Source organism: Trachypithecus francoisi, unplaced genomic scaffold (assembly GCF_009764315.1).
Source record: "Trachypithecus francoisi isolate TF-2019V2 unplaced genomic scaffold, Tfra_2.0 Lachesis_group12, whole genome shotgun sequence".
In the NCBI taxonomy this organism is placed as follows: domain Eukaryota; kingdom Metazoa; phylum Chordata; class Mammalia; order Primates; family Cercopithecidae; genus Trachypithecus; species Trachypithecus francoisi.
Genome location: NW_022681457.1, coordinates 39,158,364 through 39,182,961, shown reverse-complemented (window position 1 = coordinate 39,182,961; position 24,598 = coordinate 39,158,364). Strand labels below are relative to the sequence as shown.

The following is a 24,598-nucleotide window of genomic DNA, read 5'->3' as shown; positions in this document are numbered from 1 at the left end:
GTTGTCTTGGTCTTTTCTAGATCCTCAGAGTGACCTGCAGAGGATTTTGCAGCTGCGTAATTAATGGGGACCTTTTGATTCCTCAAGACATGGACATAAGAACAAATAATTTTATTTGTGCCTTCTGTAAGTGACTTACAAAGGGTTCTCACGTGTTTTCTAATTTGAACCTCATGCCAACTCTGTGAATTAGAAACACTGGGTCATTACTACTGAGGCTTTTGGGGGTAAATAAATTGCCCAACTGGTGACTTGTAAACATGCTCATGAATAATTTCAAGTTAAAAAAATTTTAAAGCAGAGTACAATATGATTTCAACCATCATGCTGTCAAAATATCATAGAAAAACACTGCACAGAAAAAGACTCAAAATGTTAACAGTGGTTATTTCTGGGCTTCAGAATAATGGATGATTTTTACTTTCTTCTTATATTCTTCTGCATTCTTGACCCTCAGCACCACCCATAGATGAGCACACGCTTGATCTCTCTCTTTCTCTCTCTCTCTCTCTCTCTCTCACACACACACACACACACACCCCTCTCCATAAATATTACATTTTAAAAAGAAAGTGTGAGATTTTTAGATGGAAAAAATTAAAAACAGAAGTAAACAGACTCCATTTTCCTCCTATTGATAGAAACTTGAAAGCTGCTCATCCTTCAGCAGCTCCCGCTTGCCAATGTTGAAAAGTAAAACGACAGAAAATAACATGGCGTGCAACTGCCAAGACAGATTTGTGGCTGACATTTCTTCTGAAAAATGTCTCCATTAAAATAAGTAGCTGTTGGTGTTGTCTCCTGATTTAGTCATTTTGAGAAGTAATGAGTAGCTCTCAGAACTGGATTTCAGTTTTCTCATGGAATCCATCACTTTGAATAGATATACATTAGACATAACTGAGCATGCAATAGAAGAGAATTGATCACCGGGTACCTATCGTCTTCCTGAAACATATTTGCATGATGTTGCCCAGCACAGTGAAGTGCTCAATGATGTAAGCTATTATTTGTCATTATTTAGCACATATTTTGATTAGATAATTTCTGTTTTAGAGTATATGCTATTACAGATTACGTGAATAACTACATATACAATTTATTTCACCACCCATATCATAGGAGAGCTTTATATATATTATCTATAATCCTTAATCAATCTTGCAAGTCAGTTATCTTCATTCCCATTTTACAGATGAGGACATTTCATCTTAGAGAGGTTAAGAGACTTGCCAGGATTCAAACCCTGGTCTTTGTGACTTCAAAGTCAGCCCTTGGACCACCATACCACACTACATTTTGCTTAATGTAATATTTACCATTGAGTCCCCTGCAACATTTCACCAGCATAAGGTTTATTTGAAAATAATAAAAATTGAGAAGGTTTGTGAATAACATAGGCATGAACAAAATATGAAATTGGCAGTCCTACCCAATGTCCTTGGTGTCTACTGAGACCATGCTCAAAGAGAGAGAAGGGAAAAAATCAACAGAGAGTGGAAGCCAAATCAGAAGAAGACAGAAGAAGAGAGAAAAATCAACACAAGAGCTTATCAAATAGCTTCTGAAGGGCTTTTATAGCTAGTGACAGGCTTGGCAACACTTCTTTTGACTGTTAAGCTGTGTTCACTTTTCTCAGCTCACCATTTCATAGGAGCTGTGGGAGCCACTTTCCTGAGATTTAAAAACTACCACTGGAATATGGGAATTTCTCTCTTGTCAGAAATCCAATACATTGAAAGAATTAGTATGTGAAAGTACATAGCACATATGGCTGCCATAGCACTAATAATTCTTCTGGACAGTACCAAGGCCAAACTCATCAAAATAATAAGAATATCTGTGTCTTGCTAGTGCTTTCTCTGTGTGCTGGGCACCTTGCTTAGTTCTTAAATCACCTTTTCTCACTCAATCCTCACAGCCCACTTAGGAGGCAGGCATTATGAGATTCAGTTTTCAGATGGTAGAACTGAGGCCCTAAGAGTTTTGAAAACTTGGGCAAGAGGTCAAGAACTCGTGAATCGCCTAGAACTGTGATCTGTTTGCCCCTGCCTTCTGAGTTTTTAATCACCAGCCCTGTTTTTGTCCTTTGATAGACAAGAGTTGCTTTCACTTGTCTGGTCCTGTTCATCTTCTCTAGATTCTTCTCTTTATGTTTCCAAATCCAGGTAGCGATTAGGGTGTTGGTTTACATCTACATTTCACTCAACAAATATTTACTTAGCACTTACTATGTACCAGGCAGTGTTCTAGGAGACTGAGATGCGATAGTAAAGAACTCAGTTGAAAGACTTCCTTATAGAGCTTTTGTTTCAGTGACATCACACATTATTTCTGAAATTTGCATTATTTGAAGAATTTCAATTAACTTTATGGGAGTGTAGAAGCAAAAAATGACAAAATTTGATGTGCAGTTTAACCAAGAGATCTCAGTCTTAAAATGAAAACAAAGCATGTTTACAGCAATTTAAAGACTAGAGATCTTGAAAGGTGTTACCTATGAGCAACTGCAGAGAAGATTTGAAAAATGGTTTTCAAGTGGAAACATTTTTTTCCGGCTTTGTTTTTGCTCTTTCTTCCCCTACATGTGTTAACTATATATATATTAAGTGTGTGTATATGTGTGTGTATTTAACGAGGGTCATCAAAAAATTCACAACCCAGTAATAGTCTATTCATTTAGTAAATATACATTGAAGGTGAACTTATGGGCTCCAAGCCAGGTGCTGGAAATAAAATATTGATGACGACAGCAGAATTATAAAAAGGAGAGCAGACAGTGGAATTATAAAGACAGAGTTATAGTAGAAAGACGGCAGAATCATAAAGAGGTAGAATTATAAAATAACGTAATTGCCATGAATGGACTCAAAATGGGGTGTTATGGGACCTCAGAGTGGGGCATCTGTCCCCGGGGTGGCTTCCCAGAAAAATCCCGGTCGAGGCAGGGTGATGAGGTTGATCAGGACTGCAGGGAGAGGGAAAAGTCCTTAGCTGCAGAGAATGCCATTTTGAACAACTACAAGTAACAGGAAAATTTGAGATAACTGAAGTTTCCTATGTTTCTTCTCTTGTCTTACATTTTTGAAGTGGGGCTTTCATTCACAGAATATGAAGTGGAGCGGTACAACTGTGGAATTACCTATCCATGGGATTTTAGAAAATGCACTACTTGATATTTTTAATATCAAATTTCATTGTTTTAAGAATTCAGATGGAACCAATGAAATGAGCCAGCAATCACAAGTACTGCAGTCATCCAGCAACTGCTCATTGAGCCAAAAGGATTTCACCTAAGGCTTTACAAAATCTTCTGAGACAGACAGAATTTAGTTGGAAATTACTGCTGCATTAATCATTCAGTTGTAAGAGACCTTATCATCTTTTTGGACTTCTGCCAGAATTAATTTGTCATGAACACACGAACTCTAAATAAAGCTTTGGTAAAAAAATTAAAAATAAACATTATCAAGTATATATCAAGTGATCGTGATGTCTATATTCAGATTTTTATGCATAAGTTTCAGAATAGAGGAAAAATCCTATCTTACAATACACAACACTATCTTTTGAAATTAAACTTTCAGGTAAGATACAAGATTTTTTTTTTTTTTTTTTTTTTTAACAAAAAATCTATTACTTCTATTTTTCCCCTTGATCCTGAACTTGACAACAATTGTGGAAATTGTTTGAAGCAACACTCTGGTATTTTCTGAGAAATCCCTCATGGTTGCTGACACCTTCAAATAACCTGTGAATTGGCAATGGTTAGAGACTAGACCACAGTGAAAAGCATGAATTTTTGAAAGCTCAAATTTGAAGCATTACTGAAAAGCTGCTTATTCAATCCTAGTGAATGAAGTCTAAACAAGTTCTTGTTCACTCTCAACTTATTAGGATGAACAGATGTAGTCCAACTCATTAATGTATGCATTAATGTAACAAATACTTTAAAGCACCCACTACAGTCTGGCACTGTGCTGGCTGCACAGCCCTACGAAGTGGACTGCTGAAAAGAATAGCCTGCATCATATTACAACTTACACACATTCAAGCTTCCTTTGCACAGACATCCCTTTAAATTCAGAGTTGGCTTTCTTACTTCATTTAGGAGCTCTTAAAGCCAAAAATCAACATTTTCATACATCTTTCAGTACCCCACATTAGCTAGAAATCTCAGAATAATTGCCTAAAAAGAAATTGATGAATGAGTATATTCGCAGATTATTTTATACTGAGCTAAATTAAATTCTTCAATGGGGTTGTTGGAGTGGGCAGAGAGCAACAAGAAATTAGAATGGTTTAGATAAAATTTATTTTATTCCCCACTCCTTCCTTGGCTGCTTAGCTCTTGATTCTGTCTTTCCAATCACTTACTCCCATTTCCAATCCTGAACTTGGTAGTGGCTGTAACTCCACTTAGAAATTTCAGATGCCTCATTTCTTCTTTGAATGTATGGAATAATCTCTGTTCCACAGAGTGTCAAGTTCGTCCAGTCCTACCAGAGTTATCATGGAAAGGCAGGTGCAATTTACTCCCTCTTACAGCCTTTTGTACATCCTTCCTCCTATCATTACAATGGTCAGATGCAATGAGACCACTCACTGATCTCCTTTCCTCCCTTTTCTCCATGGGCTCCTTCAGAGCAGGGGGGTGTCTGCATACCTGCCTGTGTCCCACCTGCCAGGTTGGGTTAAACTAGATGGAAGCATCCTGCAGTTGTGCCTGGAGAAGGACCCTCCAGAGGCCAGCTGAGTGGGAGGCAAAAAGACAGATGAGGGAAGCCCATTATAGTGAGGAAGACAACAGCAGTTGAGTCTGAAGGGTGAAGCAGGGCAGACTGGGACCAGTGAGTAATGTCAGAGTGAGACGCAGAGTGGGTGAGGCAAGAGTCAGACTACAGAGTTTAGAGTTTATTCAAGAAAAGGTAGCAAGTCCCTATCTTTACCTGAAATGAGATAATCTAAATAGAAACACCTGACACACACAAGGCACTAAATAATTTTTTTTCTTTTCTTGAGATGGAGTCTCGCTCTACTGCCCAGGCTAGAGTGCAGTGGCACGATTTCCACCTCCCAGGTTCAAGCCATTCTCCTGCCTCAGCTTACCAAGTAGCTGGGATTACAGGCATGGACCACCATGCCTGCCTAATTTTTGTATTTTTAGTAGAGACAGGGTTTCACCATGTTGGCCAGGCTGGTCTTGACCTCCTGACCTCAGGCAATCTGCCCACCTTGGCCTCCCAAAGTGCTGAGATTACAGGCTTGAGCCACCATGCCCGGTTGGCACTAAATAATTTTAATACCTACATGACAGAGGTGAGTGATTAAAATAGTTTAAAATGTGTAAACCAGTGGGCGCTGCACTTGATACAGTATGTTAGTTCTTCACATCTCCCAGAAACAAATTTCTTATTTTTTAAAAAGTATAGTTAAGTATGTAAAGGTAAATTAAAATGGAGACCAGACTTGAAGGATCTCTGAGCAGATAAAGCCAATTAGGTCTCATAAGTGACCTTACCTTTGCTCGATTTGCAAACATAAACAAAACTTGTGCTATTTCTTGTAAATGTCTATATTAAAGAAAAAATGAAACTTAAGGCTAACCCATCAGAAGCTGCCAAATAACTTATATAACCAAGGACTCTCCAGAAGGATAGCTCAAATAAGGCAACTGTATAATGGTAACCAATCAAAAATTTTCTTTTCTTTACTTCCTTCCATGTTTGCTCCAGAAAATCCTTCCCCTTGTGATCCCTTGCTTGATCTCCTGAATCATTTCCAGCTTGGAGTTGCTCAATTCATCAATCGCTGTTTGTGCAAATAAACTCTTTCAAATTTTATTGTGCCTCAGTTTACCTTTTAGCAGGTATTGTCGCTTCTCAATCAGCAAAAACCTCCAGGTTCACATTAACAGGCATTATCAATATATTTTCTGGCTGTTTTGAGAGGGGGGTTTAACTCTACTTGGACATAAGTTCTGGTTCAATTCCTTATCATTAACTGAGGGATCCTACAAAATAGAACCTATTTCAACCCTCAGCTCCCTTATTTACTGGCTTCGGGCTTTATGGCATGTTCCTGACCCTCTCTGAGCTTCTGTTTCTTTCATTAATTTTAAAAGACTGGAAGAATTAGATATAAGGCGAATAGAGTCTGGTATATTGGAAGTGCTTACTGAAAAGTAGCTAATATTATTAAGCACATTTTCTATTTTAACCGTTTTTGATAGAATTACTTGCAAATGGGCCAGGCGCAGTGGTTCACTCTTGTAATCCCAGCACTTTGGGAGGCTGAGGTGGGCAGATCACAAGGTCAGGAGTTCGAGACCAGCCTGGCCAACATGGTGAACCATAGTCTCTACTAAAAATACAAAAATTAGCCGGGTGTGGTGGCGGACGCCTGTAATTCCTGCTACTTGGGAGGCTGAGGCAGGAGAATCACTTGAAACCGGAAGGCAGAGGTTGCAGTGAGCTGAGATTGCACCACTGCACTACAGCCTGGGCAACAAGAGCAAAACTCCATCTCAAGAAAAAAAAAAAAGGAATTACTTGCAAATGTACTTTATCATATCTCTTCAAACAGAAAAAAAGGATTATTTTTAACCTTTTGGTGGTTAATAGGTTGCCTCATTCATTTATTCTAGCTCCTTTCTCCTTTATCTTCCTCTATATCAGAGGCTGTAAAGCTAAAAACTCCATTTTGCAGCTTCCCCTGAAGGTAGGGGAAACACATGCTCCACTTCTGACCAATGAGACACAGGAGCCAGTCAATGAGGGAGGCAGCAGGGGTTTATGGGAAAGCTTTTGCTTCGTAAAGACAGACAATAGCTGTGGCTTCCTAGCCCTTTACTATCTCACCTTTTTTCTGTGTGGAAGGTAAATTGGATGACCAGAGCAGTGGTAGTCATTTTGTCACTATGAGAAAGCATTAAAGATGTTGGAACAGAAAGACAGAAGGGGCCTGGGTCCTTGATGACATCACCTAGTCATTGTACCACCCCTAGATCATCCATTTCTGAACATATTTTTACACACGTCAGATAAACCTGTTTATTTAAGCCATAGCTATTTATTTATTTATTTATTTATTTAGAGACGGGGTCTTGCTCTGTTGCCCAGGCTGGAGTGCAATGCTGCAATCATGGCTCATTGCAACCTCCACCTCCTGGACTCAAGTGATCCTCCCACCTCAGCCTCCCAAGTAGCTGGGACTACAGGTACACCACCATGCCCAACTAATTTTTTGTATTTTTGGTACAGATGGGGTTTCGCCATGTTGCCCAATATGGTCTTCAATTCCTGGCCTCAAGCAATCCACCCGTTTCAGCCTCCCAAAGTGTTGGGATTACAGACATGAACCACTGCGCCTGGCTCAGTTACTCTTTTATTGTAATGAAACAAACGTTTTATATTTGGTGAAGACCAATTATTGCACAGTGCTTTAATGGAATTATGTCCTCACTGCTACAAGATGTGCAGGGCTGTCTGCCATGAAAATAAATGGTTCCACATATACCTATAATGATTGAACTAATTCATTAATTTATTCACTCAATGAATTATTTTGAAACAGTTATTAGTAGAAAGAAAAACTGGTGATTCAACTGAATCTACTTTCTCTTTGGTTGGATTTTAATGTCACTTGATAATGCTTTAGCTTGTCAGAGTCCTGATTACATTCCCTTTCCTTTCCTATCTCTTTTCCTTTCAACCTTGCCATGAACACTATCCAAAGGGTAAACCAAAATGGTTAAACTGGGAAAATTTATGTTACACCTCAGATGCAGATGATTTTTGAGTGCTATTTCTCCTGAGAGCACTTTTTCAATTACTCCCATGTTTGCCATCTGTGCCAGATGGTTGTAGGTCTGCCCTACAGAGAAGTAAAACCTGTGTCACTCAATCACTATCCCAGTCCAGACCCTTGTCACGTCCCTTCCAGATGCTTCCTCCATTCACTGTTTCACACATAGCTACCAGCTTACTATTTCTAGCTGTGTCACTCCCATGCTCCAAGCCTTTCAATCTGGCACTTGCCAACAGAAAAACCCTTCCTCCTTAGCCTAGCACTTCAGTGCCTTGCTCAGTTTGATGACATCACCTCTGTCCCCCGGTTTCTAATTCTCAGTACTCTGTTCTACACTCATGTCCTGTGTCTGCTTATCGTGGCTTTCTTTCCTATTTCTGGGTTCCAACTCTTCCCCATCTCTCAAGGGTCAATGTTTCCAGGAGAGCCTTCCCTAATCTTTCCAGGAAGAACTCACTCCCTGCCCTTTATTCTTCCTGGCCTGTTATATTACTTTGGTGTGGTGGCACGTACCCCTTCCCCAGCTGAGTTCAAGTTATTTATATTTCTATCGTCTGTGTGCCTGCACCACAAACTCCCCGCAGACAGGATCGGGCTCCACATCATCTTTGCATTCCTTGCAGTGCCTGCTGCGGTACCTTGGATATGGGAAAATGTCATGATCAGGCATGTCAACAGATAGCTGTTGAATAAAAGGAGGATCACTGTTGTCTGATGAAAACAGTGCCACGAATACATAGGCCCTCAATAAAATGGTTTGAATGAATTACTACAAAAGGACTATCATAATGGGGAAATGGAACTGTAAGGCTTAAGGGAGACAAGGACAGTGCTTTGCCTGTCCCAGAACTGAAGGCTTGGTTTTATGTTTGATTTGTAGGACTGAGCAAGAAGGAGATAGTAGTATAGATAAACAAAAATACAAGGTCCAACAATTGGCCATTTGTAGTATAATTTCTTTGCTTCTAATGTGTGCTTAGATTAATCAATTTTATGAATTATCTTAACTGTTTTACATCTATTACCTAGTAAAAATTACTTTAAAAATTTCTTAATGTAATGTACCAAATATAATTAATTTTCCCATTTATTCTTTTCTAAAAAACAGAAATGAAGAGATTACAGCTGCATAGAGATGCTTGTCAAATGACAAGGGCCTGGATAAAGCGTTTTAACGAACGAACAACAGAATGATCACAAAACAGCCTTTGGGGCCAGCAGTGTGATCTGGGTTGAGACTCCACCACTCCTGTGGGATCCTGGTAGGCTACACTTTCACGTGCTTTCATCTTTCTCATTTACAAAATGGAGATAACAATAGTATCTGCCCCAACAAGATTAGGTGAGAAATAATGAGTTATCACATGCAAAACATTTTTGGCTTGTTTTTTAGTTTTTTTTCTAATGTTTATTTTAGGTTCAGAGGTACATGTGCAAATTTGTTATATAGGTAATTGTAATCAACGTTTAGATCCCACTTATAAGTGAGAACAGAAACATTCTGAATAGTACTAGGCACATATTAAGCACTCAGGAACTGTTAGCTATTGTTTTCTAAGGCACCATCTATTAATAATATTTTGTTGTATTTACCTGACTGGCAACCCTTAAATGCTTATTCTTTTTCTTTTATTTGCCTGGGCGGGGGGGGGGCATTTACTTTAACTATAGTGCAATCTCTCTTTAAAAGATATTGATTAATTCCAATTAGTTTGGCCTTAAGCATGAAAAAAATGTAGTCTAAGGACATTACCAAAAATATTATTTTCTTTTTTATTTTTGATAGAGTTTCGCTCTGTCGCCCAGGCTGGAGTGCAGTGGTGCGATCTCAGCTCACTGCAAGCTCTGTCTCCCAGGTTCACACCATTCTCCTGCCTCAGCCTCCCGAGTAGCTGGGACTAAAGGCGCCCGCCACCATGCCTGGCAAACTTTTTGTATTTTTAGTAGAGACGGGGTTTCACCATGTTAGCCAGGATGGCCTCGATCTGCTGACCTCGTGATCCACCCACCTCTGCCTCCCAAAGTGCTGGGATTACAGGCATGAGCCACCCCGCCTGGCCCCAAAATATTATTTTCTTACTCATGTTCCCAGTAAGTCTTAGTATAACATTTCAAAGTAAATGAAGACCTAACTCTGAAGTCTGGAATATTTGTTGACATTATTGTCAACATTATTGTTCTGATCACAGAGTGTCTCCTGGAGAATCAACCAGCTAAAAATATGTGTGTGCGTGTGTACACATATAGAACCTGTAGGGTTGAAACCGGAGTTTTAGGAAGTTGTTAGTATGACATGATATTTAGCTACCAACTATTTAGTAATTTGTTTTCTTTTGCTTTAAAAAATTTAAAAAGACAAGGTATTGTTGAAGACAGTCCATAGAAATAGCACAGACCTTCACTAAAGTATTTATAGACAGACTTGTCAATGACAGTTCTTGGAATCGGAATTTTCTTAATGTGAATCTCCAAATGTCTTCACTTGAATTATCTCGATTTTGTCCACATTATTTGTTTTATAGTTATCATGTGAGGGCCTTGCTTTATACTTCAGTTGGTTAAAAAATTGTTCATGGGGCTCTTTGGACTCTGTTTTAGGAGTGTCTGTAATAATAAAATCAACAGAAAAATATTTTACATTCTGTTGGGGGAGGAAGTTGTTCATTTTTAAAGTTCTTCCTTATTTTTCCTGTTAATACCTGTGCAAAACATCACAATAAAATATTGCATTTTTGGTGCAAGAGCTCTTCTCATCCGATGCTGACAGTAGGACTGTCATATAATCAGCAGCAGTTTCCAACTTCAAGAGAGAGATGCATTTGCTGAGTCATTTGGTTTGCTTTCTGCCTACGGGGTGTGAAGACGACTGGAAGTGAGGGAGCTTTGGGTATGGAAAATTGTGAGTCAGGGCGTTGCTTATGACAGAGACAGAATGCCAGAATGAGTTATAAATGTGATATCTGCTTGTTCTTCCTGTTGTTTTGATGCTGTTCAGGAACCAGCAGAATTTGCTGCCCAGGACTGTGGATGATATACTTTGCTATATGCGGGTTGCCATTTTGTGAGCAAATGGCTTTATCTTTGTGCTTTTATTTTCCTTTCCATCCAAAAGATCAGAAAGAGAAATTGTGATCATGGCATTTTAGTTTTAGAACCCACAATAATGACAGTATATGAAAGTAATCAGAGTCACTTTTCGATTTAGTTCTGGATATTTTAAAACCAAAATTACAAATAGGTATGTAAATAGGTAAATTAAGTGGGCAACACTAGTAATCCCCAGAGATGGCAAGCTCCTTAGGGAAGCAACAGGACTTTTCTGAGGGCGGCACCATCTTGGCAGCTCTACACACAGTAAGATTTGATAAGTGCTTATTGCCCAGAGAATGTGATTCCTTTTAAGCTGCTCTTTATTCCAGTCAAAAATGGATACGGTATCTCTCATGTTGCTTCAGCACTCTCACTGAGGTTCTATCAGCATCAGGTTTTGTGCCAGAAGGCACTGTTTACTTAATCTAAATACACTCTGGCAACTGAGAAGCAATTTAGAGGAGCATATATCCAGGTCAATACAGATATCATTGTCACCTAAATAAATATCTTCCAGAATACTTCCACAGCCTTTCCTATTTATTAACCTTTAAAAACCCTTCCTCAATTATTTTCTCAGTTACTAAATCCACCAAATAGGAATTAGTGGGAGCTTTTGGTTACATGACAATGGATGCTCAAACAGGATGTAAGTGATGGTACTTCAAGGAAATACAGCTTCATTATGTCACACATTACAAACGCATCAACCCCTTACCTATTGAGAAGCTGTAATGGAATTTTCTTCCTAGTAATTTTAGGAGAATGGGTTTGTTTGGGCAAGTTGTTATCAAACGCGTTTGTTTGCTTTTCTTATGTTTAGGTGGGTTGCTGTTAAGTGTTTATGCTGTTTAGTTTTCTTTTCTCCTGGTTGGTTGTGGTGGCTCATGCCTGTAATCCCAGCACTTTGGGAGGCTGAGGTGGGTGGATTGCTTTAGCTCAGGAGTTCGAGACCAGCCTGAGCAACAAAGCGAGACCCTGTCTCTATAAAACATACAAAAAATTAGGCAGGCATGGTGGCATACACCTGTGATTCCAGCTACTTGGGAGGCAGAGGTGGGAGGATGGCTTGAACCTGGGAGGCAGAGGTTGCAGTGAGCTGAGGTCACGCCACTGCACTTCAGCCTGGGCAACAGAGCCAGACTCTGTATCAAAAAAAAATTCTTTTCTCCTTTGGGTTATTTTTCTTCCCATTTCCACCACCTGTGCAGTGATGCTAAGTGGAGTTGGTGATAATTAACCAGTGGCTGTACATCGAGAGTTTAGGGATAAATGAACTATTATACTTTAAATGTTAGTGTTGGTTCCTATGAAATGTGAAGTCAGTTAACAAATAATTATTCAGCAGTTCTCTCTAAACTAACTTTTACTCTTCCTACTTATTTTTCCTTTGGCTAGGAGTGTCTGATGGGATGGGAATTACAGTGGATCCTTCACGACCTGGGTTTGAAGAACGTAGTCCACTTTGGTCCACCTCTGTCACTCTGAGACAGAAGCACCAACCCCTCTTCTTCCTCCTCCTCCTCCTCCTCCTCAGTGCACTCAATGTGAGGATAACAAGAATGAAGAACTTTATGATGATCCATTTCCACTTAATGAATAATAAATATATTTTCTCTTCCTCATGACTTAAGTAATAATATTTTCTTTTCTGTATCTTACCTTATGGTAAGAATCAGTACATAATATGTATAACATACAAAATATGTGTAATCAGCTGTTTATGTTATTGATAAGGCTCTGGTTGACAGTAAGTTATTAGTAGTAGTTCTGTTTGGGGGGAGTCAAAGTTTCAAGTGGATTTTCAATTGCACGGGGGCTGGCACCCCAAACCTTGTGTTATTCAAGGGTCAACTGTGCATAGTTTCAGTGGTAAATCTGAAATGCATAATGCGGGGATTATCAAATTTGAAGGAAGTGATATGGGGCAAATGAAGCAACTGTAGTGTGAATGGGGTTATCTGGGACTCGGGGGCAATGTCTGGTAATAAACAATGGTGTAGTTTGACAGGACTGTGCTCTCTGTGTCACTCGTTTCCCAATACTGATGCTGGTTTGTGATGAGTGTTTCCCAATCCGCAGCAAAATTAGAAAAATAAGGCAAGTATTGGGAGTTTTTTTCTAATGCCTTCACTTTATAAAATTAAAAAGCCATCTTGCCCCTACTTAAAAAATATTTTTTTTTCTGGCCTAGTAAGTAATAACATTAGGGAATCATTGGTCTATACAGCCTTGCTAAATGCCATTGTAGCCCTCCTCACATTCCTCGACCACTTCCCAGGAAACCTGGTATTGGTGAACAATAAATAATCCTGATTTTAACCTTTTTTCGGCCTCTGCCTTTCCCAGCTGAAGAGATTTAGTTGGTAAACCTGGGTATGAATTAGTAGGCCTCTTCATACATCCTGTGACCACAGCTTACCTCTGATTTCAAGTTATACTCCTACAAAAAGTCCAGAAGGAAAATGACCATTTGTTTACTTCACAGTCTAAAGCTAAATGTGGATTTTAATGATTATTACCAATATTCAGTAGTATTTGTTCAATGCACATAAGTGTATATCCATTTCCCTGGTGAATTCCATGTTTTTCTGGCTGAATAGAACATTTAATGGCACAAAGTTTTGAATGCATTTTGGAGAAATAACATATACATTGCATCTGAACTTTTCTTTTTGCACATTTTAAGAAGATCTTTTTCTTTAAAAATAAACAAAATTGCATATATTTTTTAAAAAGTTCACCAAACTTACAAAAACTTGACCTGTCTTAATTAATTCTGCTTCTTAAAAAAGGGTTCCTGAGAGGGATGAGGGATCAAAGACTACACATTGGGTACAGTAAATACTGCTCAGGTGATGGGCCTACTAAAATCTCAGAAATAACCACTAAATAACTTATTCATGTACAAAAAATATAAATTGAAAAAAAGAAAAAAAAGTGTTCCAACTTGATGAGACTGATTGAAATGAAGACTAGTTGATAAAAACTTTTACAAGAAAGATTAAAAATGATCATGAAACAGACATTTTATTGGAACTTTAAAAATCTATAAAAGGGAAATTATTATTCAAGAGTTATATAGTTTCAAGTTCAAGTGCTCTAAAAGTCAAGAGACACAGCTTACTCAGCAATACTAAAAGTAGCTTTCCTTGATCCAGCAATACCTAACCTACCAGAAAAATCTTCTGACAAACATTGGGAACTCACAGCCTCCTAATCTTTAATTACAAGCATAAAGCAGTGAAAGATGTATTGAGGAATTACATCCGACCTCACGGTAAGTTAAAGACAACACATAAATATGTGTGAGAAAATTCTATGAAGAAGTCTTTAATATACCAGCCTTATGATTTCATATTATTTTCATTCATACTTGCACACATGACTGCATATGGACATGTATAATACAAGAATAAAAAGGAAGAAGTTCATGTAATGGGAACTATGTCAGTAAGATACAGTATTCCAGCAACAGTATGTTTTTCTTGGCTAATCTGATTAGGTTTTCTCTTCAAACTGGGTTTGTTCTCTAGTCAAATCTGCCAACAGATATAGTCAATGAAGTAAACAAGAAAAAAGAGTGGAATGATGTCTCTTACTATACAGACACTGCCATTATATAGCTTGATTACACAGACACTATAGAAGCTAAAGAAGACACTGAGTCAAATTTATAACTGATTAATAGACACCTTTAAAGAAAAAGGTGAATTATGTCTAAAGTTTTTACAACCTATTCATTTTGGATTTCTTCAATAACCTATGCATTGAAGAAAAGGCAACAGAGTTCCCTCAAAGAGCAAAGAATTGCTAGTGGTTACTGTAGGTTCTAAAAGATGAGCATTTGTTGGGGAAAGAAGAGAGAAGAAGAAATATAAAAACTACACAAGACTATCAATCATGTCATTTACGCTTACAACATTCTAGGCACCATTTTAAGCTCTTGACATCCATTTAATCCTCACAATCACGCTGAGGTAGGATTGATGACTATACCTGTTTTACAGGTAAGGCATATGAGTTGCAGAGCGGATAAGTAACCTGCAGGAAGTCACACAGGTGGTAGGTGGTGCAGCTGGAATCTGAATCAGGCAAAGCGGCTGCATGGAGCATCTTAAAACACGCCCTCTGCATTACCATCATCTACCATGTTATGTATATTCTCTCATTTCACCCACACAACAATATTATGAGGTAGGTAACACTGCCTCCAATTTACAGATAGAGAGATCAAGTCCTAGAGGCTAGTACCTTGTAGGGGATCATGAAATTATTAAATGGCAATGGAACTGAGATTCCAAGTGACAGGATTCAGACACCAAACCCCCAGAGAAGAGGAGTACCAACATGAAGTTTCTCAACTGTACTAAACAAGGACATGGTCTCTGTGGCCCTTAAGAACTCTGTGCAGAGATAAGTGATTAATGCTATTGGAGTGTGGAGACAGTCTGTTCTATTCACCACAGGGAATTCCAATCCCTAAAACAGTGCATGACAAGTGTGAGGACACCCTGCACATTTTTGCACTTAATAATTCATCACAATTATCACACATAATAACTCAAGTCATCACACTTAATAACTGATTGTTTAATCTCTTTCTTCACATGCTGCAAGCTCTGTTCATTTCCTGAAGCTTACTATATAGTGAGCAGGTACTGTTCTAGGTGCCTGCAATATGTCAGTGTCAAAATAAAGATCCTTACCCTTTGTTTACTTAGCTCTGCATCCCTATTCCCTAGCAGAGTATCCTGGTTTTCAGTAAATATTTACTGAATGAGTAAATGAATGAATTAGGAGGAGCAGGTAGGAGAAAAGGGAAAAAAAAAAAAAACTACAGAGAAAAGGAAATACTTGGGTTTTGTCTATTAATCCCCAGATTTTTATTAAAATCTTAACATGCTTATTATTAATATAAATGATCATTTTTATTATTTAGCTCATCTTTAAAAGCAGAAGTGTCACCAAATATATTTTAATTCCAGCAGTAATCTATGATCCAGGTTCTAAAAGAGGACACGTGTTTTGCTTCTTTGTCAGACAATTTTTTCAAATTATATTCCCCAGAGCTTAGCCTGTGTTTGCGTTCATTGCTTTCCAAAAGGTGACTTTACTAGGCAAGTTTTATCTCAGTAATTAGAAGCATTTATCTTAAAGCTCATTTGGTTTTAGCAGTGAGGTTACAGGCTGTCATCCACATTGTTATTGACTCCTTCAATTAGAGGCAATGGCATTTCACCTCCATGCAAAATATTAGTAAATTAACAATCTCCACTCCGCATTCATTTGAGAAATCTGCTCTGCTTGTGATGACGAATGTGACAAGCAGGGAGTAATCAGAGACACTCTGGTAACACCTTTGAGCTTTGCAAATATCAATTAAATCTGGCCTTGCACCTTACAGTTGGGGTTTGGTTTGTAGGGCAAATTTCTTTTTTTATGATACAATGTGGAAGTCAGTGTTGGTAACTGGTGAGAAAAACGAACAACAGCCTATAATCCTAGCACTTTGGGAGGCCAAGGTGGGCAGATCATGAGGTCAGGAGTTCGAGACCAGCCTGGCCAACATGGTGAAACCCTGTCTCTACTAAAAATACAAAAAATTAGCCGGGCATCCGTAATCCCACCTACTTGGGAGGCTGAGTCAGGAGAATCGCTTGAACCCGGGAGATGGAGGTTGCAGTAAGCCGAGATCGTGCCATTGCACTTCCGCCCGGACGACAGAGCAAGACTCCATCTCAAAAAAACAAGACAAAAAAAAAAAAAAAAAACAACCCCAACAAAACATAGCCACAGAAGCATCCACCCTGATTTTCCCAAATCTTTTCAATTACTCAATGCCTGCTTTAAATCAAAATATGAACCCTGGCATTGTGAACAATTTCCAGATCAGATTTACAATTCTGCAACACGACAACTTTGACTCAAAGAGCAAATCATGTTGAATATTTCTTTATGGTGCTAAAAAGATTGCAAAGAAATTATTTTTCAAATGTCATGTCTGTCTCTTTCAGGCCCGAGGGCATCCTAGTCTAATGAAGAGAGTTTTAACCCAGAAATGTTAAGATCACAGGAGCTCTCTGGATGGGCTTCAGCTGGTTTACCTAAAATTTGTGGAAAAAAAAGTCTTTTTGGGCTTTTTATTGCAATGGGCATGGATCGCTTTGATTACATTCTCTACAGAAGCTTGTAACCCAACTAGACAAAACTCTTTGGTCCACTGGCCCGGGTCCAAGGGCTGAGAGGAGGATTCTGCCAAGGTCTGCCACCATCCAGCTGTCAAGGAGCTGCTGTGGTTTTAGTGTCTTCTTGCATAAAGTGCTTTCTTCAGATGACCCATTATCCTCTTTGTCTCCTCTACACTTTCATACTGGAATCTGATGTTGTGATGATCATAAATTTAGCTGAACCTTCACCTCTAATGTTCTAGATTCTATAAACTGTACAAACTAATGATTCAGTGTCATCTTTCATTGGCACATTGAATATCATCAGCCACAAAACAAACTAAAATTTTAGGAAAACATTAATATTTGCATTACATCAAAGGAGCAGAAGGGTGACTACCTCCCATTTTGACACATTATCACTTCTTTATGACAAGTCAAACCCTTAGGAAACTTTTTCTGTGAAGTCAGAATCTTATTTCTTTATGTAGTACATTATGACAAACAACGCTTAAATCTATCATCACCCCACATCAACTGTGTGGTCTATCAATTTTGTTAGGCTTCCAAAGACAGACAGAAGAGTGGAGAGACTGGACAAATATTGCTTACAATCACCCAGACAGTTAGTTTAAAACATTTTTCTACTTGAGGACTAAAGAATTTTGGCCAAGGTTAAAATTTATCTTCTTTCATAAAAATCAATTAAATTAAAATGAACGTTTTAAAAAAAACATTATGGCTTAAAAAGGCAAATCAGGTCAAAATGATACATTTTTTCCCCATTGGTTCTGTACTCCCAAAAAGCCACTTTTTAAGGTATAGAGGATTTCTACATGAGAACATAGGTTAATGAGAGATCTGAAAGAGCACTCTTGTATTGGACTTGTAAAACTTGAGCTAACTTACTGTCATGATGAGCCCCTTTTCCTGGAAGTATTTAACCAATGGAGCAGCATTCTGCTTGAAGTTCATTAGTCTCCTTTGGGTAGCTTTTACATTGTCGTCTGGTCGGCCCTGCTGTTCTGCACGCTTCAGTAATCTTTCTTTGAGTCTCTGATTAGCACAAGCCAGGAATACCACCAAGTCGGGGGTACAGATCTGTGGAGAGCATCAACAAACAGAGAAGTATTCAACATACCAACCAATGCATGTGGGCAGCCGCATCCATTTCCTGTTGTTCTATGGAGGCTGCCATATATCTGGCCCTGTATGTTTTTGCCAGTATATTTCCAGGGCTGCTGCTCTACCCAAGGCCAGGAGCAGCCTTTCCCACTGCACTCCATGTAAACAGCATTCCCTAACTCATGTGGCCATATGCAGTAGCCAACACTTTTTATACATGCTCAAATAAGTTTCCAAGTTGAATTAAGAACGGTCTCAGCCAAACTTTGCTAAAAATATTGTATATGTGACTTGATTTTAGAGGGGAGGAACTACTGGGCCACAGGTGTTCTCTACAGTAAATAAGTACTATTGCTATGATTACTATTTGGTACCATTTAAAAATTATCTACTGTATGCCAGGCCCAATGCTATTTCCTTAAGATATTGCTGGCCGGGCGTGGTGGCTCATGCCTATAATCCCAGCACTTTGGGAGGCCGAGGTGGGTGGATCACGAGGTCAGGTGTTTGATACCAGGTTGACCAACATGGTGAAATCATCTCTACTAAAAATACAAAAAAATTAGCCAGGCATGGTGGTGCGCACCTGTAATCCCAGCTACTCAGGAGGCTGAGGCAGGAGAATCACTTGAACCTGGGAGGCAGAGGTTGCAGTGAGCCGAGATCGTGTCATTGCACTCTAGCCTGGGCAACAGAGCAAGACTCCGTCTCAAAAAAAAAAAAAAAAGATATTGCTAAATTTTACAACAATCTGCAAGGTAAATGTTATCTCCATTTCATAGATGAGCAAACTGAGGTTCTGAGAAATTAAAGTACTTGTCTGAGAAAACATGGTCAGTAAAGTAAAAGTTAATATTTGAACTCAAGTCTGTTTAGTCTAAGGCCTCTGTCCCTTTCACTATCACAAAGTACTGAAAGGCCCAAAGGTCTTCATAAATTTCAGAAAATACTGAGGAGTGGCATGAAAAGAACCTATGAAGTAAAAAGTTTCTATGTAACTAAATTAGAACTAGCATTGCATTTAAAACATAACATGACTATATGAGGTGAATGCAGCTTATAACTGAGAATGGGAGATGGCAAAAAGACAGTTTGCATAGTGGTTTGAAGCAATAATCTCCAAAGTGTTTTACGGCATCTTCACATTAGTAAATGTTTTAAGCATATACCCCAATTACTTATTAATTTACTAATTATGCATGTACATATGATATGCATGTATTACTATACTAGTACAGAATGCACATTGTAAAATATATATAAAAATACAATTTTTAAAGGATGGGATTCTACCATTGTAATTTTAATGATTTTTTTCCCATATCACAGTGGTTTGCTTTGTGCACTCTGGAGGTGGGAGGCTGGGAGACATGGATTCCAGTTTTTTTTGCCCCAGGACTTACCAGCTGAACGATAGGCACATAATTTAATCTTGCTAAACCTCTATGTCCTTATCTGTAATAGAGATACATGAACCTGCCTCCTTGAGTTATTATGAAGATTAAATAATATAAAATACACAGCATGTATGCTTCATGCCAGGTGCTCAATACATTTTAGCCACAGTTACTATCTCTTAGTTTTCATAATTCTATGTGGCTCTGGTTCTCCTTTAACTTCTTATTTTTTATTTTGTTGTTTTGTCTTCTGCTCACATTTGCTCCTCCTCAGATCCCTGAAGTGGGGGTGTTTTCCAAGGCTTAGATCATACTCTTCTCCCTCTCCAAGTTCTCATTCTTTCCGTGTCCTTCTACTGTTTTGGTTTCAGCCACTACCTTTAGCTGATAAAGTTCAAATCTCCACTGTCAGCACTGACTTTCAATAGCACCCCAGTCCTATATTGTCAAATGTCTATGTGACAGCTCTATTTATGTCTGAATGTTACCTGTGACTCGGCAAAAATTAATTTCAGCAACTTCCCACCTAAATAAAATCTCATCTTATTTATTTTTACTGTAGCAACACTCCTGTCTTAAATCTCTTAGCTGGAAGTCTTAGTATCAATTCTAACCCTTACTCATCAAAACTTCTGTCTATCCAAGTTATCACTGCTGCCTATTGATTTTGTCTTTAAAAAATTGTTCAAATGACCAGGTGCGTTGGTTCATGCCTGTAATCCCAGCACTTTGGGAGGCCAAGGCAGGCAGATCGTGAGGTCAGGAGTTCGAGACCAGCCTGGCCAAAATGGTGAAACCCCATCTCTACTAAAAATACAAAAATTAGCTGGGTGTGGTGGTGTGTGCCTGTAGTCCCAGCTACTCAGGAGACTGAGGCAGGAGATTCACTTGAACCCGGGAAGCAGAGGTTGCAGTGAACTGAGATCGTGCCATTGCACTCAAGCCTGGGCGGCAAGAGCAAGACTCTGTCTCAAAAAAAAAAAACCAAAAAAACATTGTTCAGACATCTCGTCTTCCAATTCTCACTGCCACTGTGTAAGCACAGGAATATGCTAGGAAAGGTGATTAGGAGCATGGATTGTAGAATCAGACAATCCTGGGTTTGAATCTAGAATCTGCCTTCTATTAGTTGTTTGTCCTTGTGCAAACTGTTCAACCCCTTTGAACCTCAGGTTTCCCAACTGTAAAGTAAGGAATAAACTCCTAACTCAGAAGTTAGTATTTCCCAATTTTTAAAAAACACGCAAATCATTTTTGAGAAACCTTAAAAAATTAGAAAATCACTTGTAATATTTGTGTGATATATCATAAAGAGATTACGTGAAGTTAAAGCTTTTATTTTTATCAAATATTATGTTATAAAATTCATAAACATAATTATCAGTAACATCCAGCTTTAGCCACTATAATAAAAGATATAATTTAAATTTTACTTTAAATAAATTACATAAGAATTTTGTTGACAAAACGATATATTGTGCTTGGTTTGGTGATAACGTGTATTAAAACATAAGAAAAAACTAACTCAGCATTGAATGCAGATAAAAACTTCTTGCATTTTTACATTTTTTGCATTTCGCACTGAAATGTTTTACTTTAATACAGTTTGTGTTTGTTTTAGTCTGTTAATGTAAGTGCTTCTCTTTCCTTGACACAGTAAGGCCATGGATAGCCTTCTACACGTGTGCGATTACTACAACGATTACAATCATCACTATAGTCTGTCTTTTACTACAGGTATTTGCTTTTGAAATACTAGCGACAGCTTGAAATTTGTGTGGTTTTTAATACTTTGAATAAAATTGCATTTTGTTTATGTATGTTTTTAGTTAGACTTTTTCCAAGCAGTTTTAGGTTTACAGAAAAATTAAGTGGGATATATAAGATTTTTGATCAATAAATGGAACTTCAGGTCTGAAAAAGATGACCTTGAATCTACTAAGCTATTGAATGTTATAACTGTGATTAATTTGCCGTCTTTCCTCGGTATAAATTAATGCCTTATGACTAGTTCAGTGGAAACCTTACAAGCCAGGAGAGAGTAGCATGACATATTTAAAGTGCTAAAGGAAAAAAATACCATTACCCTGGAATAGCATATCCAGCAAAAATATCCTTCAAACATGATGGAGAAATAAAAATTTTCCCAGGCAAACAAAAACTGAGGGATATCATCAACACCAGACCTGTCCTACAAGAAATGCTAAAGGGAGTACTTCAACCAGAAAGAAAAGTTAGTTAATGAGTAATAAGAAATCATATGAAGGTACAAAACTCACTGGCAATAGTAAGTATGCACACAAAAATAACACAGAATATTATAATACTGTAGCTGTGGTGTGTAAGCTACTCTAATCCTAAGTAGAAAGACTAAATGATGCACCAGTCAAAAATAATGACAACTTTACAAGACATAAGATATAAATAAAAACAACAAAAAAGTTTAAAAATGGGGGGATGAAGTTAAGGCATAGAGTTTTTATTAGTTGTCTTTTTACTTGCTTGTTTGTTTATGCAAACAGCGCTGTTATCAGATTAAAATTGGGCTAGGGCCGGGTGCAGTGGCTCACGCCTGCAATCCTATCACTTTGGGAGGCTGAGGCGGGCAGATAATGAAGTTAAGAGATCAAGACCGTCTTGACCAACATGGTGAAACCTTGTCTCTACTAAAAATACAAAAATTAGCTGGGCGTGGTGGCGCGTGCGTGTAGTGCCAGCTACTCGGGAGGCTGAGACAGGAGAATCACTTGAACCCGAGAGGTGGAGGCTGCAGTGAGATGAGATCACGCTACTGCACTTCAGCTTGGCAACAGAGTGAGACTCTGTCTCAATAAATAAATAAATAAAGGGTTAAAAGACAGTATTTGCAAGCCTCATGGTAACCTCAAACCAAAAAACATACAATGAATACACAAATAAATAAAAAGCATGAATGGGATTGGTGCCCTTGTAAGACAGAAACCAGAGATTCCCTGTCCCTTTCACCATGTGAGTGCACAGAGATAAGACCACTATGAACCAGGAAGCAGGCCCTCACTAGACACCAAATATGCCAGTGCCTTGATCTTGCACTTCCTAGCCTCCAGAACTATGAGAAGTAAATTTCTACCGTTTTAAAGCCTGGATAAATAGATAAATATTATACGACTGGGAATTAAAAAAATTAAAATACAAAATAGCCAAGATCACCACAGCAGGTAGGCATAATCAGCTGACTGCTCCACCTCAGCCATAAGCACGCTCATGGGATTCCTTGTAACCCCTGCATAGAACCATGTATTACGGCCTCATGTTCTCCAATAGTGCTCCATTTTAAAGGGAAATTATACTTAAACTGTCATGTTTTCCCCAAACTTTAGTAGCAGACATCATTCTATTTTAAAAGATGTGAAGACCCTGAAAGTTTTAAAGAAATTCACTGTGAAATGTTGAGAAGTATTAGCAAACAAAATAGTGGTCATAGGATCCTTGGCATCCTTTTCCTTAGTGTATGTTCTCAAAAAACATGTGCTGATTGAATGAGTGAATAAATAAATTACAAAACAACAACAAAACCAAAAAGTGAGGCATCACTTTTGTCTACACGGAAGTGAACTTTCAAATTGTTGATATTGTTTCTCCTGTAGAATCAACAAAGTCAGTCTTTTTTCTTCTTTCATTACCCAGGCAACTCAATCTTCCTCTGTTCATTTTTAAAGCCTTTACTTGAATGACTGTTCTGTTAAAAAGAACCTGTGACTGCCTTTGTATAAGCAAAGACATATTCATTGTGTCAGACCGCAAAGTGAGCTCATTTTAATGCTCCTTGTTCTTAACTGTCAGTACTTTTGACCGTCCTATTCTTTATGAAGAAGTGTTAGAGGGTCTAGACTCCGTAATTCAGATCAGCTAAACTGTCAGAAACCGGAAAGTAAAGTACTAAAGAAAAGAGAAAATCACAGTTGAAACAAAAACGTTCTAAAAAAGGAAAAAAGACAGACAACTGGACTTCACTATCATTTAACATGGAGATAATTTCTGGGCAGAGCTTTCAACAGATCACAGGGTTAGGGGACAAAAAGTGGTATATGGGGCCCACCTAGGGTAAGAGGCTCTAGAAAGTAACCACATCAAACCCCACCCCTAGGCTTTTGCTGGAACTCCAAAATGGTATACTATCAAGAGTATGTGTGAACCACCCTCAGATAATTAAATTTCATTTAGGATACCCTCAAACTTTTATTGTATTAAGGGGATTGAATGTGTTTAACAGAGACAAACGAAAAGAGAACAAAAAGGACAAGTCAGAAGAAAATAATCCAGAATGAAGCAAAAGAAGAAAAAGGTAGAAAAAATATGGAAAGGGGCCGGGCGCGGTGGCTCAAGCCTGTAATCCCAGCACTTTGGGAGGCCGAGATGGGCAGATCACGAGGTCAGGAGATCGAGACCATCCTGGCTAACACGGTGAAACCCGTCTCTACTAAAAAATACAAAAAACTAGCCGGGCGAGGTGGCAGGCGCCTGTAGTCCCAGCTACTCGGGAGGCTGAGGCAGGAGAATGGCGTAAACCCGGGATGCGGAGCTTGCAGTGAGCTGAGATCCGGCCACTGCACTCCAGCCCGGGCGACAGAGCGAGACTCCGTCTCAAAAAAAAAAAAAAAAAAAAGAAAAAAGAAAAAATATGGAAAGGAGCAAAAGAGACACCTGTTTTCTTTCTAGAAAAAGAGAAAATGAAGAAGCAATATTTGAAAATATAAAACCTAAGAATTTTCCAAACTGACAAAAGTCATCAAATCCTAGATCCAAGAAGCAGTATAAAAACCAACAATAATAAACGGAAAACTCAAACCTAAGCACATTATAGTAAAACTGAAAACCTAGAGAGACCAAAAAATCTTTAAAGCAGCCAAAAAAGAAATGAGAGATTATTTTCAGAGAAGCAACAATCAGACTGACAGCTAAATTTTCAAAAGAAACAATGAAAGTCAGAAAACAATGACATGATTTCTTTAAACTGTTGATGTTTAA

At 38.4% G+C, this 24,598-nt stretch overlaps 1 protein-coding gene across 3 annotated transcripts in view; it reads right to left on the bottom strand.

Moving 5' to 3' along the window:
* AK5 (adenylate kinase 5) overlaps window positions 1–24,598 on the bottom strand; it is a 304,302-nt gene that overhangs the window by 222,991 nt on the left and 56,713 nt on the right. For all 3 annotated transcript variants that reach the window (XM_033225352.1, XM_033225353.1, XM_033225354.1), the window contains exon 6: window positions 17,979–18,170. In XM_033225352.1, the coding sequence (XP_033081243.1) occupies window positions 17,979–18,170 (192 nt within the window). The remainder of the gene's footprint in view (window positions 1–17,978; window positions 18,171–24,598) is intronic.